This window comes from Panthera tigris, chromosome A3, assembly GCF_018350195.1.
Source record: "Panthera tigris isolate Pti1 chromosome A3, P.tigris_Pti1_mat1.1, whole genome shotgun sequence".
Classification (NCBI taxonomy): domain Eukaryota; kingdom Metazoa; phylum Chordata; class Mammalia; order Carnivora; family Felidae; genus Panthera; species Panthera tigris.
This window is the reverse complement of record NC_056662.1, coordinates 60,264,864-60,282,189: the sequence shown is the minus strand read 5'-3', so window position 1 is coordinate 60,282,189 and position 17,326 is coordinate 60,264,864. Positions and strand designations below refer to the sequence as shown.

At 38.7% G+C, this 17,326-nt stretch overlaps 1 protein-coding gene across 1 annotated transcript; it reads right to left on the bottom strand.

The window, feature by feature from the left end:
• Positions 1-258: 258 nt before the first annotated feature.
• Positions 259-8,350, bottom strand: LYG2 (lysozyme g2). The gene is made up of 5 exons (XM_007097877.3): positions 8,308-8,350; positions 4,003-4,143; positions 2,786-2,982; positions 1,860-1,998; positions 259-514 (listed from the first exon to the last, which is right to left on the bottom strand). Exons 1-5 carry the CDS (start codon positions 8,348-8,350, stop codon positions 396-398), a joined length of 639 nt encoding a protein of 212 aa, XP_007097939.1. The 3' UTR covers positions 259-395.
• Between the last annotated feature and the right edge of the window lie 8,976 nt (positions 8,351-17,326).

Sequence of the window (17,326 nt, the reverse complement as noted above, 5' to 3'; positions counted from 1 at the left end):
TTTTTTTTTTTTTTAATTTTTTTTTTAACGTTTATTCATTTTTGAGACAGAGAGAGACAGAGCATGAATGGGGAAGGTCAGAGAGAGAGGGAGACACAGAATCGGAAACAGGCTTCAGGCTCTGAGCTGTCAGCACAGAGCCCGACGCGAGGCTCGAACTCATGGACGGCGAGATCATGACCTGAGCCAAAGTCGGACGCCCAACCGACTGAGCCACCCAGGCGCCCCTCCTTTTCTTTTTTAATGCTTATTTGCGTTAAGAAAACTGAGATATGAATTTTCTGTCATAATTGCAGCTATTTCTTTGCCAGTGTTGGGTATAACGCATCCATATCAAACTCTCAAAGGGGGGCCATCTGAATACCTGCCAACTCAGCCCACCCATAGAGCTTTGCCTAGAAGCCATGTCTTTTATAGAATTTAGCTCGGGCGAGAAGATCATTGACCAAGTCATTGTCTATGTCCACTGGGTTTGCAATAGCATCGATTCCTGACTTAAAGGCCGAGAGACCACCTGAAATGAAACAGAAGTTCAGAATGAAACATTAACTTTCAGCAGAAATCAGCTTTGAGCATTCCCAGGATGTAAGCCCCCTAGGTACATCTTCCAAAGCACGCAGTCCCAGATCCTTCCCTTTTCCTCCCCTCCTAAAAGGATCAACTACCCCAAGAATCTCTGGGAAAATTCCAGATTGCTTTCCTTCTCTCTCCTTTTAAAAGTCCTTTGTATTTCTTGCTACAAAAGTCATATTTGCTTCTTATACAGTCCAGGTCTGGCAAAAGTAGATCCTCAGCAAATCAGTCTGAGAATGCTTATAACATTCTCTCAGCCATTAAATAGCTTACTCATTTTTAAAAAATTACTTATTCACTCACTTTTTTAGGCATTCAGTAAATGTTTCTAAGCACCTACTATGTGCCAGGATGGGTGCCACACTGAGTTCAGGGTGCACAACGGTATCCAAGACATAATCATTTCTATGTAGGGATATGTGTGTGTAGGTGTATTTTACCCAAGAATTTTGATCTTCAGTAGCTACTTATGTGTTTAACATAATTATGCTCTGCTCTGATGTATAGAGGAAAAGCTCCCTGGTCCTGATCCCTGATTTCAAGGACCTCGAAATAGAAAAAATAAATTGTTTGTTTTAAATTAAGGATGTTAAAGGAGGAGAGAGGTATATACATACCATGAGTCTATAGAAGGTAGAGTTAATAGGACTTGGTGTGGTTGGATGTGAAGACAGAAAGAACCAGAGAACCTAAGAAAACAATCTGTTTTTCTGGCTGGAATGACTAGACATATTTTGACACCTTTCAGAGATAGAAAATGCAGAAGAAAGAGCAAGTTTATAGTGGGAAGCTAGTGACTTAATTCAGTCTGGAAGATGCTGAACTTGAGGAGATCTGTGATCAACCAAGCAGAAATCTCCACTTGGACATGTCATGGTACCTAAAGCCCTGATGTCACTGAGAATGCTCACAGAGTAAAAATTTGTTCAAACAATTCATAAAGAGGTTAACAGTTTCTTTCATCAAGAAAAAAAACTATCAGAGGGAGGTAAACATATTCTTTTAAACTATGGCACTAATTCTCAAGACATCACTCAGTGGCTCAGTAACCAAGGAGAGAGGTAATGAGAATGCCAACGTCTGGCAGAAGAGGAAATGGAAGTTGGGAAGGAAGACCACTCAAAGTAACTCAGTGATTTGGAGAAAACTAGTACAGTCATCTGGAAGCTCCTCCCATGCCCACTGTTGACCCCATGAGAATGCCCTCAGGGAGGCCCAGGGCACATCTGGTCTTCAGGGGTCTCACTCACTGAACTTTTTAACAAAGCTCCACAAATATGGCCTACCTTTGAGGTGTTGAGCCACACTCCACGTGGGGAACTTTTTCTGGATTGCCTTTATTTTGTCTGTTAGAATCCCAACAGCCTGCAATAGGTGTTCTTTGCTGTCCCAGGTACCAACAGGGTGATGAATTTTTTTATCAAGCTAGAAAAATCAGATAATAATGTCAGCATCTAGATGAAACAATGCATTTTTCTGCTATTCCTGATTTCTCTTCCTTGTATTCAAGTACACAGACAGTGGCCTCGGCCCCCTTACTTTATCTCCACAGAATCAATTCTATAGTCCTTTTTCTCACGAAAAGAGAGTCGGAGAAACAAAGTATGATTTAGGAGATGTGAATGTGGCATAGTTTTAGTTAAGCTCTCAAATAGAAATAAGTATATGAAAAAGTTGTTTCAAAACAAATAATTAGCACTCAATGTCTAGATACTTGCAGTCAAAAATAAAAATTTGTTTCTAACTAGCTGAAGTCTGGGTTTCTACAGACAATTTAAAATAAAGACTGAAAGCAAACATCCAAATACTTTGGATTGTCTTCTCCAATTTGCTTAAAAAAACAAGTTGGTTCAAATAGAGCTTAATTATAGTGTTTTGATCTACGTGGATGAAATTTACTACTTTATGAACCCCAAATGGACACCTTTAATAGTACCCTTTATAAGATTTTCTCAATTAAGTGTATTACATTTTATTAGTTGCAAACTATAATTATAAAACTCATTAAATACTTTTTCTGAAGACAGCCAATAACTGATAAATCTTGAATGAAATAACCAAAGATAAGTTAGAGAAATACAGAAGTGCAAATGATGCTGAAGTACCAGGGTGTTTTGAAGACTGGAAGTACTGCAAATGAGTATCCAGATTGGATTGAGCTTCCATAAGGAAGGATGAAGTGGGACTGACTGAAAATTTCCTTGCCAGGTACCTGCATCAAACCAAATCTAAGTCCTCTGTGGTCCCAGCCATCTTGCAGGACTGCTCCACCATGGCTTTCTCTGGAGATGATGGCTGCAATGAGAGCAGGGTCCACACAATGCCTCAGCCCAACTTCTTTGATCAGAATCTGGTAAGGCTTTAAGGCCCTCAAATCCATCTCAGCAAACATTTCAGAACCACGGATCCCTAAGTCAATAGAAAATAAACTGTTTACTCCAGAAGGAAACCCGCTTTCAAAGTTTAGTAAGTTAGTCACGTGCCTGACCACATCTTGGAACTATTCTAGGACATTTTCTGATCTCTAATTGCATAAACCTTGAAAGGTTCACAACCACTGGCAGATACCACTTCTGCTCTCTTTCTTGATCTTCTGCTACCCGCCACATTGGTGCATTGGGAAGACTCTTGAACTAGAAGTCAGCCAGCCTAAATTTGAGTCTGGTTCTGCCACTACCTAGTTCCAGACCCATGGGAAGTCTCTTCTTGCTGAGCCTCAGTTTTCAGATCTATAAATCGGGGGAGGTAGGATTAGATTGACCTTGTTGTTGCTTCCAGTGCTGATTTTCTTTTTTTTTTTTTTAATTTTTTTTTCAACGTTTTTTATTTATTTTTGGTACAGAGAGAGACAGAGCATGAACGGGGGAGGGGCAGAGAGAGAGGGAGACACAGAATCGGAAACAGGCTCCAGGCTCCGAGCCATCAGCCCAGAGCCTGACGCGGGGCTCGAACTCACGGACCGCGAGATCATGACCTGGCTGAAGTCCGACGCGTAACCGACTGCGCCACCCAGGCGCCCCTCCAGTGCTGATTTTCTAATACTGGGATAACATGAAGAAGACTTTGGAACAGGATTCTCAAAAGACAAGATGTACAGAGAGCAAGAGGCGTGCTTAAAATGCTCATGCTGTAACATGAAGTAAAAACCAACAAAAAACATAAAACAAAGCCAGAATGTAATATTTTATGTAAACAGTCATTTCAATATGTAGAAGTAAACCCATTAAGACAAAGTTTGGAAAGAATAGGGGGAAAATGAAAAGAAACAGATTGTTAGGTTGGTGAGGATTCTGCTTTCTTCTAATTTTTAATTTTGGTATCATTGCTGTAACAGTGATTATACCTTTTTAAAATTAAGCTACTTCCTAAAAATGAATCTGGAAATGATGAAAATGGGAAAGTCAAATGTTTGCTTTGCTTTTCACTTACCACAGTTAATCAACCTGGTTATATCACAAGAAGCACCAGAGGTCTCCATGGTCATGATATCACCGTAGCAGCCGTGGTACAGGCGGGGATGCAGGTGAGGGCTCATTGACTGAGTGAAAGGGTATGAGCCCCTAGAAGTGCCTGGTGGATAGAATGATAATTCACATGAAGCCTGTGAGAAATATCACTCGAGTTGCTATAATTAGCGTTACTAAACCAAAGGCGAAGCCATAGATTTACTCCTCCCCAAGTCCCTCCCAAGACCCTTAGGATGGTTTATTAGACAAAACAGAATAGAAGATTCCTCCTTCCCACTTTACCCCAACCTTAAAAAAAATTTTTTTTTAAGTAGTCTTCACACCCAACATAATCTGGAGATCAAGAGTTGCATGCTCTACCGACTGAGCCACCAGGCATCCCCCCCCCCCAAATTTTTAATAAAGCACTTAATTCCAAACATTGTAGAAAGTATTATGAAAATCAAATTTTTATAGGTCTCAAAAACATTTGCTGTAATCTTGATCAGAATTAAAATTGCCGCTAGAGGGGAGTCTGTTTGGCTCAGTCAGTTAAGCCTCCGACTTCAGGTCGGGTCATGACCGCACAGTTCGTGAGTTCCAGCCGCACATCGGGCTCTGGGCTGACAGCTCAGAGCCTGGAGCCTGCTTTGAATTCTGTGTCTCCCTTTCTCTCTGCCCCTACCCCGCTCACACTCTGTCTCTCTCTCTCAAAAAAAAAAAATAAAATAAAATAAAATAAATAAAAATTTTTAAATAAATAAAATTGCTACACTAGAGTTTTAAGCAGGAACTTTGAGAGAAATGTTAAGACGCTTCTGACACAAATACTTCTGGGATATAAGCACTTATATTAACAACTGCTTTTGTTTAGGAATATAAGAAAGAAGGGTAAAAATACCATGTAAGATAAAAAAGAAGGATGCCATTACCTTAAAATATCCATTTTATATCATGTTTCTACAAATTTGAGTTTCTAAGTACAATTAGTAAACTTGGAAATAAAATTTAACTTACCATAAAAATTTAAGTTAAATTCATTCTTTTTTATTTTATCATTATGAAGTGACTTTCTGTCCAAGTCTATTTGCTAAAGGAGATAAAGAGCTTTTCTGTAAGTTGGAAAGTTTGTTCTAATAATTCCTAAGATTGTTGACTAATATCTTAAGACTACATATATTTGTTATAAGAAATTATGTTTGTTAAAACACTTGATGTAAAAAATTATGTTGGGGCACCTGGGTGGCTCAGTCAGTTAAGCGTTCAACCCCTGATTTCAGCTCGAGTCATGATCTCACAGTTTGTGAGTTCAAGCCCCACGTCAGGCTCTCCCTCTCTCCCCTGCCCCCACCCCTGTACCCTTCCCCTGCTTGCTCTAGCTTCCTCTCTCTCTCAAAAATAAATAAATAAACTTAAAAGAAAAAAACCCTGTTGTTTCATTTAGTGTTGTAAATGGTGTTTTTAAATAGGACCATTCACCACAGTTAATCTGGTTCTGATTAACTTGGCAGTATAAAGAGACTCTCTTAGAATTAGGCACATAACCAATGGAACTCTTCCTTAAAAATATTTATTTTAAAAGGAAAACAAAGCAACTCTAAAGATTAACTTGTTTAAAAAGCAAAACTCAGGGCGCCTGGGAGGCTCAGTTGGTTGAGCATCCCACTTTCTCTCAGGTCATGTGATCTCCAGGTTAGTGAGTCCGAGCCCTGCATTGGCTCTGTGCTGACAGCTCAGAGCCTAGAGCCTGCTTCAGATTCTGTGTCTCCCTCTATCTCTGCCCCTACCCTGCTCGTACTCTGTCTCTCTCTCAAAAATAATAAATAAATAATTTTTTAAAAAAATAAAAAATAAAAAGCAAAACTCATCTAAACAAATAAAAATACAGGCACAATCTACTCTCTCCTATCTACAAACAGGCAAAAAAAAAAAAAAAGTTTGTAAATGGACAAGGAAGTCAGACAGTGAAACTATCAAGTAAACTCAGAATACTAAGAAAGCCTATTTAGATAATAAAAGCAGCAGAAACTAGCAAAGCTTTTCAAAGCAGTGTGGATTTCCATGTGATGGCAAAGAGCAGGAACCATCACATTGGCACTCTCCATGGCCCTCGGTATACCTTGTGCCTACAATATGTGTAGGAAATAAACATGAATGAATGAATGAATGAGTAGATTTCCATGACATAGATTATATGTAAGATAGAGGCATGGGAGCTGTGAGTGAGGGTGCAGACTGACAACATATATCCAGAATCTAACCACTTCTCACTACCTCTGCTACCACCACCAGGGTCCAAACCACCATTGCTAATCTTGATTATTGTAATAGCCTCCTAACTGACCTCCCTCCTCCACCCTTACAGTCTAATCCCCAGCAGCCAGAGAAGTCTATGGAAACATGCCTGGAATCATATCAGTCTTCTCTCTTAACCTTCCAATAGCTTTCCAATCATTCAATTCTGGCCTCCAAGCCCTACTTGATCTGGACTAAACCAGAACTTGATCTCTACTTGAACCAGAACTGGTTCTTACACATTATAGACACATACTAAAACATTTACAGGTGAAATGTTTTGATGTTTTGGGTTGCTTTAAAATATTTCAACCTCCCCATCACCAAAAAAAAATTTTTTTTTGTAGAGATGAGGGATAAATAAAAATAAGAATAGCAAAGTGTTGAAAACCATAGATGCTTGATGAGAGTTAATTATGGGTCCATGGGAGTTAATTATGCTATTCCCTCCCCCATTTTATATGTTTGAAACATTCTACAACAAACTTTTTAAAATTACCTTATTAAAGAGCCTTTTTTCCTACTTACATTAAAAAGACAACATACTCATGCCTCATTCCTTGTCACCCACTACCTTACATTATTTTATTTATATCACATATCACCATCTGACATGTCTTCCTTCCTTTCTTCTTTTATTTCTTCCTCTCTTTTTTTCTGTCTGTTTCTCTCACTAGAACATTTTTTTCTACTATATCTTCCTCAGCACCTAGAACAATGCCTGACATAAAGTGGACATTCAGTAAATATTTGTGAATAGATACATGAATGGATGGATGGATAGATGGATGGATGAGAAGTAAAGGAATTATCTGTATCAAGTGTCCATATGTCAAAAGTTTCAATTTCTTTCCACTAGAGAACCAGCCTTTGCCATGCTCGATATGTGGCTCAAAGGCCACAAGTATCAAAGTGATCTGTATGCTTATTAAAAATGCATATCTATGGCCTCCTCATACTAGGTCTATTGAGCCAGTTTTTAGGTTTAAGGTCAAAGAATCTCCACTTTAACCAGGAGTCCCAACAGATTCACGCATACCAAAGTTTGATTTAAGGGGATTATAATATGACCATGGACTTTACGCTACTTGTATTGACATCGTAAATACACAGGCCCTTCTTAATTATAGTCACCTTTCAGTTAAACATAGTATAGTAGCTTATAATTAGTCTACTAGCTATGTAGCTCTGCTGTCACCTGGGAATTAAAGAAGGAATAAAAATTCTAAACTATGTTCCCCTGCCTTTGACCACATAAATAATTGGAAATCATCACTTTTCTGTAGTCTTACTTTTTCAAATTTAGAATTAAACATTTTAGAAACACTTTCTTCTCAATCTTCACTCTATTCATAAAGACAATTTGAACATTGTTTACAATGTCTTTTTATTTTTCTTAAGCCAAAATTTCAATTTTTTCTTTTTCAAAGTCCCTCACCATCTCACCAGCCTAACTTTTTAGCCTTCCCTTCAGAAATCGTTACTTCTTTTCTGGTCATGCTGATCTGTTTATTGCATCCCAAATACTTTTCATCCATTTCTGCTTTTCTGTACTAAAGTCACTCTATCCATTCAGCGACTCCTTTCTTCTTTTATCAAAATACAAAACATTCTTCAAGTATCACATCCCCTAGGAAAGCCTTTTGGTATCAACATCCTGACTAGATGTGAACTCTTCATCCTAAACTCCTCTAAGACTAGTGTCTTTTGTGTCTATATTCATTTAACTCTTATTTACTGCCTGGTATTGATAATTTTATCTTCATATGTCTTGCCTCTTAAGGCACTGTTCCATAAATTCTCACTGAGATCACCTTCACCTGCTTGGCAAGCAGAATACACTCTTAATTATAGATATAAGCAGTTGATTGATGGCCAGGCTGATTAGGAGTGCCCACCCCTCCATTGCATGTAATCATTGCCTTTTCTGATTCATGACTGTGCTGCATATTTTTGTGGACACCCTGAAAACAAATGTCAATCAGTGACTTACCAATGAGAGCAACAAGTCCCCAAAACAGGATAGAGGATAGCATGGTGGTGAATCTTATCCTACAGCACCTGTTATGATTTGAAAGAGAAACTGGCTAATTTTAAAACTTGAAAGTTTCCTAAAGAAAACTTGTTTTGATTTTAAAAAGTTTAGAGTCATTTCTAATATAATACCTTTTCACTAGTTCCAAGATAGTATTCTCATAGGCTCAGTATTATGGTTCACTGAATCACTCTCTTGTCTAAGTATAACCTCCCAACTCTTTTTAATCCAACTTCATATTGACATGAGTCTATGAATATCTTACATATGTTACACACACGTGCGCACACACACACACACACACTCCCATCCCATCTCCAAGATTGCTTACATCATAATTTTGTTCCAATTCTTATACCAATCTCCTTAGAAAATCATAAGAAATCACGAGAAGAGCATTAGAGATCATGACTCAAAAGAGGTTAGCTGTGCTCCCTACATTCCTCCATTGACTCTATTCATGGTGTCATTCAAAAGACAGCTTAAGTGTTCTACAAGACACAAGAAGGCTAGCACTAACCTGGTTTTTGAACTTGCAAAGAAGGTCTCCCCTCTGAGTTTGGGAAGGTTCCCCGTTCTCAGCACCACCTTGCACGCCAGGCTTTAACAAAGCAGTGGCCTTCGTCCTAAAAGGTTAAAAAATTTAAGAATCCATTAGTTGGTAGATCTGTGAGTACCTGGCTTCAGTCCAAGCAGACTTCAGTGTGGATCTGCCACGGTGCAGGGAAGTTTTAAATGCCAGCATGTAGACTAACCTGCCTCTTCTTACCTTCATCCTGTACCACTGATCATTGGAGGAGGTTTATATATGGTTTAAAACCCTCTCTTTAAGCCACTGACCTCATTAGACCTGATTATAATAATACTTTGGACTTAGGTGGCCCTTTTAATAAAAATATTTCAAAGCATTTATTAACCACTATTAATTAATTAATCTAATGAACCCCCAAGTTGTAGTGGAGGCATATATTTGGTGGCCAGTATCTAAAATTGAGGTAGGTCAACAGCTTCTAAATTTGAGAACAAGAAGCAGATAATTAGCATAAAAAAGATAAACAGGAACTACTAGCAGCTCTCATTCCTGGATTGGTTGTTTGCCTGAAGTTTGAGCCTCCTGCTCTTTGTTCCTCATTCCATTGTCGCATGATCCACATACTAATATGCCACAGGGCTTCTTGTTCCAATTCTACACTGACAAACAGAGCCAAGATTGACTACCTGCTCTGGGAGATCAGTACAAAGTCAGGGAGTAGCAATGTGGGTGCTGGTTTCCCAAACTATCTGAGGAAATGGGAAAAAAAGATTTGGCCAGGTATGAACATTTTTATCAAGGATGGAGTATTTTTCTTCATATTTATGTCCAAAGGAAGAGATAAAAGCACATTGTGCAGTGCTGGGAACAGGAAATGGAAGAGACATTCTTGAAATAGACAAAGCACATTTTCCAAAGGGGAGGAAGTTTTATATGGGTCCCTCCCACATGTATGAGAAGTTTCTAACACTGTACGCAATCCTTCCATAAATCCACAAGATGAAGACAGGTGTGAGAGAGACTGAGCAGGAGATGAGAAAGATGAAGGGCCTGAATCAACCAACTTGCCAGGCTCCCTGGCAATGAATAAACCACAACTTCTAGGAGATCATGCCTTCATGAAGCTGATCTCTGCACTATCTCATTACATTCACTTCTGCCCTGACTGCCTTCCTGTCTGTAGAATAGATTTCCTTTTAAGTGGCCTCCAGTCTTCTATTCCAAAAAAAAAAAAATGTGGGGGGAGGAGAGAGGGCAGGGATGTTCTGAACCAATGATGATTCCTGCCCTATCATGAAAATGACTTGTGGTGGGGGAAGGGAGACAGCTCTACCATCACCACAGGTGCTGTAATCAAGGCCACTCTTTAATAAGAGGTTTTACATGGGTACAGCTTCTCCAATATTTCCCTCAGGAACAAATGAGCCATCACCATTAACAGTGGCAACATCACATTGACATTGTACTCAAGGCCCCCATGAGTATTTTTTATTTAAAAATAAAACACTGAAAGTACTGTACTGTTAAACGTGAAGCATATTTTACTCTTCTCCCTGTTTTCATATAGTAGAGTTATAAGTCCTTCTGGGCATGAAGGTCTTAATGCCCAGGTCTTCTGCAATTTAAATAAATGTTTTCAAACTGATGCGGATTATTAAGCTTTGCTCAAGTTGTGAGAATACAAATAAACATTTATTTGACACTCATCATACATCAGGTTTCTATGTGCATTATATCATCCAATCCTCCAACAGCTCTGTAAGGTAGGTATTATTCCTTATTTTAGAGATGAGGAAACTGAGACTCAGAGAAGTTAAGCAACTTGTCAGAGATGGCGCAACAGGACATGGCAAAGCTGGGATTTGAACCCACGTTTATAAGATTCCAAAATCTGTGCTCTTCCACTATGTACAAGGTGCTAGCACTATGCATCAATGACCCTGCACAGTAATTATTACAATAGGTTCAAATCAATCAATTCAAAGCATTGTCTATGGTCTGAATAAATGATTCCAATTGCAGATATTTCAGAGTTATTTGTTTGTAGATGCTGTTGTAATTTTTAAATACAAATGTGAGTCAACTGAATCCACAGTGGCTTTTTGTCACTTTATATCTTCTCCACCAATAACATGCATTGAGCTTGTATAGTAAGCCTGGTACAACAGTAATAAGGTGTATGGCCGAGGTCTGCACCCAGCTTTGTTGCGCTCTAAAGTATAACTTTTAACTACTATAATCTACAACCCAGTGATGGTTAAGTGTGGGTACTATTGTAAAAAGATCTGAGAAAATTTTTGATATTTAGAAAGTAATTTACTAAATGATTCCCCATCTCTTCCCGGGGGTGACAACAGTGACTCTGCATATGAGTTGTACTGATATTTCCAGGAGGAGCTTGGGAGGACCAGTTACCTGGTATAATCTCCATCAGCATCCCTGAGTTCCCAAAATAAAAATATGATCTATATGCAAAACATGTCCTTGCTATACAAATAGAACTCTGTGACCGGTTCCCTGACCTCCTTCCCCTCCCAGTCAGTTGTCCACCTCTAAGACTTTTCAATATAGCAATTCTTTGATAGCCTCTGGTAGCCAAATAATGCATTTGTGGTTCCTGGCCTTGGGGATGAGGACTCCAGTCATGCCTAACATCGAAATGACCTCAGCAAGAGACCTTAAGCCAAGACGTATGTAGGTTCCACAAAAACAACTTGTTTTCCATCAGTCCCACCAAAGCAGGGTGTGGCAGGAAGAGCTCTGGCCCAGAAGTCTAGAGATCCAGCTTGCGGTCTAACATCTGACTCCAACCAGCTGAGGGCCCTTGGGTAGGTCACCAGTCTAGATATCATTTTCCCATTTATAAACCTGGATGACAGCAGATGATCTCCAAGCTCTCCTCTGGCTCCAACAATCTACTGGATCCAAAAGAGGAAATACTGTGGGAGGTCAAGCAGAGAGGATTAAATATGGATTAAGTCTACATTACAGTTTTTACTGTTTTTCATGAAAAACTTGAACTTCATTTTAGTTTTAATCAAAATCACAAATTCCGTGAAAGTCATCCTGTGTTTTAGGGTGGCTTTCAAAATACATTTTCTTCTCTATCTTGCAATTGGCAAATCGTAGAATTCCTTTGTCATATATAGGCACAGAATTGAATTCAGTATCCTAGTCATCAACCATTTTCATTGACAAGGATAGTAAGAAAGAGGTGTCGTTTGTTTGCTTGCTTGCTTGCTTGTTGGTTGGTCTCAATCGTAGCTACAGATTTTTCCTGTCAGGCTTAGTGAATTGCAGGAGATATGAGTAAGGCCAATGAAAGTTTCAACTTTGCATATGTCAAAGTAGCCTCAAAATTGCCCAAAATAATGTAAGTGGCTTAAAAATATAATAAATTGAAAAAATCAAGATTCTTTTTGTCAAGAAAGTCTCAGATCTGGGTTCTGATCACTGCTGCTCATAGTTTGGGGCTAGGTGGAGGCCACAGTCTGGGACAATCACTACCACTGTGATGTTCAGACCCAAGACAAAACTCAAATACTCTGGCAATTCCACAGAATTTTTCAACTTTTCTTTCTGTTGACTCTCTACTTCCTAACCTCAATGTCCTACTCTCCCTTAGGTTAATCTGATAACAATTGTATTAATTAGTGACAGAAACTTAAAGTAATATCATTTCAGGTACAATTTAATTTAACCAGGGCTTTGAATTCCTGAAGTCTTGTTTTTACAGTGAGAAATGAGTCAGTCTGCCAAAAGAATACAGAAACCAGAGGACAAACAAGATAACACACACATGCACACACACACACACACACACACACACACACACACACTTTTGCAAAAGGGTCATTATTTTTATTATAAAATACGTGTGTTTTAAAAATACCCATGTATTTTTAAACTTTATTGTGGAGAAAAATGTGAATTCTACATTAAAGTTTAAGATAAAACACCAGATTCAGAAATGTCTCTTTCTCCCTCTTGAAACTCTGCTCCAGACCACCACCCACCCTGAAGTGGCCTTTATGTGCCTCTGCCATTGAGAAAGCTTCAGTGGAAAAGTTTAAGAAGTACTGTCCTAATTAATAGAAGGAGAAAAATGATTATGGAATCGGAGGCACTGTGTGTGCCCAAAGAATGGGAATGTGGGAATTCCTTGAGGGACTCCTCAAAACATATCATAGAAAGAGCTGCACTTGTGCCTTGAGCTAGCCTAGGTCAGCACCCTTTGGAGTTATAAGAGCTCAGTATCTGAAGCTTGCTTGGTCCCCTTTCTTTTCTCATCCATATCTACCTCCTTTTCAGCACTGGTCTGTGGTTTTAGAGACTGGGTTGCCTCTTCCATGTTGCCATTTGTGGATCTCAGTCACAGCTCTCTTTTCTCAAGAACAACCAATGATGATTACCATGGCAACTCATTTAACCTCTCTGAGCCTTAGTTTGCCTCATCTGTAAAATGGAGATGATAATGATGCCCCATGGCTGTTTTGAAGTTAAAAATAAATTATATGTGTGAAAACATGTTATAAATTGCAATGCTTCATAACACACCAGTTATTACTATGATGGAGTTGCACACAGATCCTGGTGAGTTGATTTATTCATTTGTTTGTTTATTTGTCCATGGGATACCAGGAAACATAATGAAGAGCTGACTAATAGGGTAGGAAGTAACAAGTGAAGCCAGGAAGGACGTATGACAAGACAAGAAGGGCTATTGCTGGGACTCTGCAGTCTGCCTGGTGGGACTGGAGGAATGGTAATATCAGAAACAGTCACAAGCAGCCTAAGCATCCACTGCACAGCTTAGAAACTAAAGAATGAAGGGGTTGCCCAAGAACACATGGGAAAGGCACTTTAGAAACGATGGCTGGTGGGAAGGCAGAAGAGGAGCCCTTGCACAAAATTTCACTAAAAAGCTTAATTTAACCTCAAGATATTTCTATGCCTGGCTTGAACTGCTTAGTGCTTTTCTTTTCTTGTCTTGAGTTTAATATACTCGATGGTAAATAAAATGCCATACACTGCAGAAGGTACATGATCTTCCAGTGTAAAATATTTGACCAACAGTTCAGAAAAGAAGAGACACAAATGGTCAAAAAACTCACAAAAAGATGCTCAACATCATTGGGCATCAGGAAAATACAAATTAAAACCACAGTGAGCATTTCACACTCTCTAAAAAGGCTAAAATCAAAGGCTGGTTATAACAAATATTGGTGGAAATATGAAGCAAATGGAATTCTTGTACATTCCTAGTTAGAGTGTAAAATGGAATAATTGCTTTGGAGAACTGTTTAGCAGTTTCTTATAAAATTAAACATGTGTTGGGGAGGAAAATTTTTTCTCTACCCTTCACAAATCTAGCTAGTCTAAGAATTAAATGACATGAGACAGATTCACAGAAGAAAAAAACAAAAAGCCTCCAAAAAGACTTGCACAAGAATGTTCACAGTAGCTTTATTTATAATAGTGAAAATACTAGAAACACCAAAAACTCACCAACAGGGAAATGGATTAACAATCGTGGTATAGCCATATAATGTAATAATACCCAGGTTAATAAACAAATAAATTAGGGAAGAACTCCAATTAACCTAGATCGGGTCAAATGCCCACTTCTGGACTATTCAACTATGTCTAGGAATAGATTTGTTTGAAAAGGAGAAAAGAGAAGTCTGATTTTTTCTTTTTAATGTGTCATAGTTGTTCACTATACCTGTATTGGAGAGAAGAGCTAGGACAGTATCTGAAGGAAGACTTGAGTCAAAGCCACTTTGTCATGATTTATGCTGGGAATGACTTGAAATATTTAAATGCTGTAGAAGATATTGAGGACATGGAAATGGAAGCATTATGTGATCACATAAGGTTAAAGTCATGAGTTCAAAAGCCTAGGAATAGAGATTGGCATGAGGCAGGAATGGGAACACTTCTTTTATTGTTAACAGAAAGAAGAAGACAAAATCAGATAGTAATGCAGTTAAATGTATAGAGTCAATGGGAAAAAACAGAGTTCTCTAATGATCCCTAATTCTTCTATGAAATAGAAGGTCAAATCATGTGCTAAGTGTAAAAATTATGTAGAATTAGATGCTTATGGAAATGGAGAAAATGTAGAAAAGCCACTCTGGAAGTTTGAGACTTGACAAGAAATCCAAAAAGATAGTAGTGTCCAGATATGGACTAGTTGAAGTCAGAGTCCATAAATGTTTTAGAAGCACCAAAATGCTAGGCCCCCCAGAGTGCAGAGAGAGGAAGCATGGATTAGGAGCCTCTGCTGGAGGCTTTTTAATAATAAGTTTTCTTGTTTAACAACAGGAAAATGTTCGTGATATATTGTTAAGCTCTTTACTTAAGCGGGTTGTTAAATAGTATTAATGAATGGTTCCAATTTTATTTTAAGTGTGTGTATATATACAGTCATGGAAAATAAGCTGAATTGCATCTTCACCTGCACTAGATGTTAGAAAATTTTCTTCAAAGAAGCTACACCACACCTACCCTCTAAAGTGGGATATGAATATTCCCAATGTCCCATATCTCCACCAACATTTGCTGTTATCAGACTTTTTAAATTGGGTGGGAAAAGTCTCATTTCCTGGATTGAGGTTGGGTGTCTTTTCATCTATGTATATTCACCATTACACTTACAGCTGCTCTAAACTATTTACTCATATCTTTTGATAATCTTTTACTAGATCATTTGCTTATTTCTCATTTTTTAAAGTAGGAATACTTAATCCATTGTAGTCTGGGTCCTAGTCCTTTGTTAATTATATGAAATATAAAGAAAGGAATTGCAGAACATAAAGCAAAATAATACATAATTTATGGGGGTATAATCACAGTATCTTTCATATTTTTCACATATTCTACAAAGAATATGTATTAATTTGGTTATCAAAAGGAACGCTATTTCAAAATTCTTTGGAATTTTAAAGAATCCTGTGTTCTCCAGAGTGTAGCTAGGTCTGATCCCACAGGTGGACACTGTGTAGGGATTTCCTTTTGATGGCCCTCGGCCCCTAGAGTTTTATAAAAACTTCAAGGGCACCTTCCAGAATTCTAGCCCCTTGGCCCTCACTCAGTAGGTGACTGGGAAGGTGGGATAGTCAGAGGACATTTACATTTGCCCATCCTTCTTTGAGTCAAATTGAGAACTGAGGGAATGAAGTCTGAGTTTTAGCTCCAGATGTGCACAGGAACAGAGAGGCCCAGGAAAACACTGGCCTCCCTGAGGGTCCAGTCCAGCAACAGGCAAGGAGGAGAGGACTGAGGAGTCATAGCTGTCTGTCTCCCAACCTGTTGACCCAACATCAGCCAGTATTCCTGAGGCTGGCAAAGGGGTGAGAATGCCTCAGGCATCACTGGCTTCTCCTGGCTCCTTTGTAGGAACTTCTAACAACCCTGGGGCTGGAGAATTCACCGTTCAAGAAAAACAGGGAAGTGGCCCCAGATGGTCATGCCACACCGTTAACAACAGAGAGCAGCATTGTGCTGCCTTTGCCTCTGAAAAGAGCCAACCCAAGAAGGTGCCAGCTTGGGCAGAGTGAGCAGCTCAGCCCAGAAACATCATCTTACAGAAATTTTTATACTATTTTATTATCTCAGCCTGATTTACTTGATTTTGTCAGGTTCCAGAATTCTCATCCAAAGGAAATTGTAACTACCATAGAAAAAAGAAGAAAATGGGAGCTTCTGGCTTTCTTCATCTTCACTTTCTTTTGCTTCTCTGCATAGACATAACCACAAACACACCAATATGTTCAACGCCAAATTGTCTGTACAGTAATTACTCACTTTGAAAATTATCAACAACTCTCTGTATAGCTGGATTGAGCCAGGATTATAACATAGGCAATGTCTTTTTAATATCTTATATTTGTACAGTGTTTCAGAATTTCAAATGGACTTTTGAATAAGTTAAAATACCTGAAATAACCCTCTGAGAAGGGTCAAGCAAATTTATCTCCTTCATTATACATAGAAGAAAAGAGATTAAGTGATTTTCCCGAGATCTCCCAGCTAATAAATGGTGAAGCTGAGACTAGAACTCAAACATTCCAACACTGCGTCCAAGGCATTTCCTTCACATTATTTACTGGACCAGATGATCCACAAGGCATTTATTTCTTAAATTATGAAATTCCAAGATTCAGTGACTTGTTTCCTCATTTCCAAGAGCCAGACATTAATTCCCTCACTTACCACTTGGCTGCACAAAGACCTCTTTTCCGAGCCATGTAGGTCCACCTTAATTTCAACACGGCCCAGCATCTGTCTTCCTTCTCTGATATACACTCACTCCCATTGGAAAATATACTTCTTAGAGTTCTATGTTCAGAGGTTTTCCAGACCAGCACTGTCCAAAAGAACTATAACATTAACCACAAATTTGATTTTAAATTTTCTATTAGTCACATTGAGAAGGGGGAA

Excerpts from the sequence above, each read along its gene's own strand:
- LYG2 (XM_007097877.3), bottom strand. The coding sequence starts at position 8,350 with ATGCTATCCTCTATCCTGTTTTGGGGACTTGTTGCTCTCATTG. Across the intron at positions 2,983-4,002 it reads AACCAGGTTGATTAACTGTG|GGATCCGTGGTTCTGAAATG; the intron begins GTAAGTGAAAAG and ends CTATTGACTTAG. Across the intron at positions 1,999-2,785 it reads TTAGATTTGGTTTGATGCAG|CTTGATAAAAAAATTCATCA; the intron begins GTACCTGGCAAG and ends TGATTTTTCTAG.